The 3305-nt window shown below is 40.5% G+C and overlaps 1 protein-coding gene across 2 annotated transcripts in view; it reads left to right on the forward strand.

Moving 5' to 3' along the window:
* rab11fip2 (RAB11 family interacting protein 2 (class I)) overlaps positions 1–267 on the forward strand; it is a 25313-nt gene extending 25046 nt beyond the window's left edge. For both annotated transcript variants that reach the window (XM_015379996.1, XM_015380005.1), the window contains exon 6: positions 30–267. In XM_015379996.1, coding sequence (XP_015235482.1) covers positions 30–254 — 225 coding nt within the window. In that variant the 3' untranslated portion in view covers positions 255–267. The remainder of the gene's footprint in view (positions 1–29) is intronic.
* The last annotated feature ends 3038 nt before the right edge of the window (positions 268–3305 follow it).

Below are 3305 nucleotides of genomic sequence, written 5' to 3' on the forward strand. Positions count from 1 at the left end.
TTCGATGATTCGGCTTTTTTCTTTAACAGGAGGCTCCCCAGGAGAGCGCCGCTAACTACAGCAACCTGACCTTTGAGGAAGTAGTCCAGGAACTCATCAAGCAGAAAGAAGTGGTGAAGAAGAAAGACGCCCACATCCGGGAGCTGGAAGACTACATCGATAACCTGCTGGTACGCGTCATGGAGGAGACGCCGAGCATTTTACGGACACCCTACGAGCCAAAAAAGAAGGCTGGTAAACTCTCTAAAAAGTAGGGTCCAAAAAAAAGAAAAACTGGATGAAACGTTGCCAATAAAGGTTGAAGGGGGGGGGGTCACGCGTTGTGGCCGAGGTGTTACAGGAGCGGGGAACAAATAGGACTGATCGAATCAAAGCAGCTTGATTTAGAACGACTTTAACATTTTGTTTGCAGTCGAAAATCATTGATTGTTACTTTTCATTTGTGTTGCTGCATATTTTAAGGTAATGAAAGACAGAAGCTTCATCGGTTTACTTTAAGTTTCAGATTTAGTGGGCTTCAAGTCGGGATTACTTTAAGCTAACATTCCTTTCACTTGAAAGCTGGAAGGTTTTTCATTGCACCTACAGTTAATGCTTCCAAACCGGTGTTTTATGGTTGTAGTTCTGTTTGGAAGACGATGAGATGGAGCCTGTTTACAATCAAGTTTTAAATCTTCAAAACTACAGAAGAGAAGAGAAGCTTTAGAGCGGCAGCTTCTCCCCGCCGCGTTTTTACAGATCATTCAGAGATATGCTTAGACTGACTAGAGGACGTTTTTCCCTGCTGCTCTGTCTTTAATTTGTGTGTTTTTTGTTTTGTTTTTCCGAAGAACAAATGTACATTTTTAATGTTTTTAGTTGGTGGTTTACTTTTAATGAATTTTGTTGACGATCCTTTTAATTCTTCTGGACCTAGACTGGGAGGTTCAAACTTTACATGCTATAAGTGCAATATAACGACTACAGAAACACGTTGCTTTATAATCTGCTGGTATTTCTCTAGTTTACATTTGAATCATATGTTTGAGTTAAACTCACCTCTTCCTGATTGGTGTTAGAGCTTGGAGCGGTTTGTTACGGACTCTGCTGATCAGCCAGCCTTCCTCCTCTTCAAACAAAGTTCTTCTGATGATTGTATTAATGGTACTCATGTGGATCTATGCTGCACATATCTTTATTTATGCTGCACAATCTTTATTTATTAGTGTTTTTTACGGCTTATGTGAATGTTACGTCTATCGTTAGGTTTAATTCAGTAAAACTTTATTCTTCCCAGAGGGGCAATCTAAAGGTACGGTGAAGAAGGACCCTCAGACACTAATGTAATCCAGAGCCCTGCCTGTCCTGCTGCTGCGCTGTTGGTGCAAAGCAAACCACTAGGTGTTAGAAATGAAGCTTTCTGTTAAATCTTCTGTAAAAAGAAGTTTTTGTGACATTTTCTAACACACAAAGACAGAAAAGAAATATCCCAAACTCCACTAAATTAAGTTTCTTAAGAGTTAAAAGCTGATTGCTTTTCACTACGACAAAGAATATCCTTCCCTCCTTAAAATGACTCAGCAATAATGAGCTTGTCCCTTAGCTTTAGCATTGAATCTGATCATAAATTTTAACTGAGCTGGATGCCACGTGGCCTGGAGTGCAAAAACCTGGCTGAGGGGCAGAGGATCATACGTGTATTTATCTTACCGAGTAAATCTAAATTCAGCACTTGGGTTTTGTTCTGGATTAAAACAAATATATGTATTCTGGCATCAAATCAGAGTTAACACAAGAACAAAGAGTTTGTTTGTTTCTTTGTTTCTGAGCAAATGTATTGTGAAATCTGAACGTTTAGATTTGCTGCTTCTCTTTGAAGGTATTCGGAGCTGCAGGTTGCTGCAGGTGAAACTGGTTCCACTTCCGAATCCATGTGATGCCTTTACTGTGCCTCAGTCTTAATCTGCTTTCTCTCCAAGCATTCCTGGAACTTGTGTTTATAAAAGGTCTAATAGGAGCGCGCTCTCTGCCTCGCTGAGCGCTGATGGATTATTGATTTATCTTTTTTAATTGCAACTTATGCTGCGTTCACACCGGACCCGCTATTTTTCGCCGTCATGTCCCTCCGTCGTCGGACTAAACTCGCCCCCACTTCCTCACCGCCTCGGCCGTATCTAGACCCACAGCGTGTAGCACAGACCATCAACTGACACACTGCTGCTGGAGGATAACCAGGAAGCGAGGTAAGAGGGCAAAATAGGTTTAGCGCCACCGCAGCACGGGAGGGAGAATTACGCCCGCGAGCAAAATGGAAAAAAATAGACCTTTGGTCACCACTGGGCTACATTGTTAAACTGTCATTAATCGTCTCCAGTTTCTCCAATTTAATGATCATTTCCAATACTTTGCAAAAGTATTCACACCCTTTGAACTTTTCACACGTTGCTTCATTAGGGGCTGCGGTTTTGTTGGTTGCCCAGAAACCCTGCATCTGCATGTATATTGATTGAATGAATGGGGTCAGTATGAGTGGAAGAGTTCATGCAATAGAGCAGCACACATTTAAAAGATAAAAACAAAAAATATCCACAGATAAAGCGCTGAGAGAAGAGCTGCGTTTGTGGTTTCATTCCCCTCATCTTAACAAAATGTAAGAAACAGTCTGAATACAAACCAGTGCAACAGTTTTCAGCATCCCAATTATAAAACAGTATTTGTTGTTTTATCTGTAAATTAAACTGATTTCTGTTGAATGGGGTGTGAATAGTTTCAGGTCAGGCTGCTGTATGCTGCTGCTCTGTGTGTGAAATGTTTGTTTACAGTGGTGCAAACACTCAACCTTTCAACTGTATGAACCTTTTAAACGTTTTTTTCGCTCATGAGTGCTACAATGCTTATAGCCGTTTTAATTTTCTGCTGCTGTGACGTGTTTTTCTTTTTTTTTTTAAATCTCCGCTCTCATCTGGTCTTTTTCAGACTTCAGGCCAAAATATAATGAATGTATTAATTGTAAACCTGAAGGGCATCAATGCCCGCTTGCCTCTCAGGTTGGTTTATCAAAATCAGCTGAACTTTTCCCGCTAGATTCAGACCCTTTGTTCAGGACTGTTAGTAAAGGAGCTTCTCCTGACTCTGATTTATTATTTTTATTTTTTTGTATTATCTGATGCCAAAAATGCTGGAATATGTGTGTGAGGATTATGTGATGCTGATCTGCTTGCACACTGTAGTTTGGTGTAGATTTAGTTTTCTTGATTTTATTTTATTTTTTTTTTAGCTGATTATGGGCCTTTCTGTACAGAAGAGGATTAGGGCCAGTGGGGGAA

This window comes from Cyprinodon variegatus, unplaced genomic scaffold (assembly GCF_000732505.1).
Source record: "Cyprinodon variegatus isolate N-32 unplaced genomic scaffold, C_variegatus-1.0 Scaffold11, whole genome shotgun sequence".
NCBI lineage: Eukaryota > Metazoa > Chordata > Actinopteri > Cyprinodontiformes > Cyprinodontidae > Cyprinodon > Cyprinodon variegatus.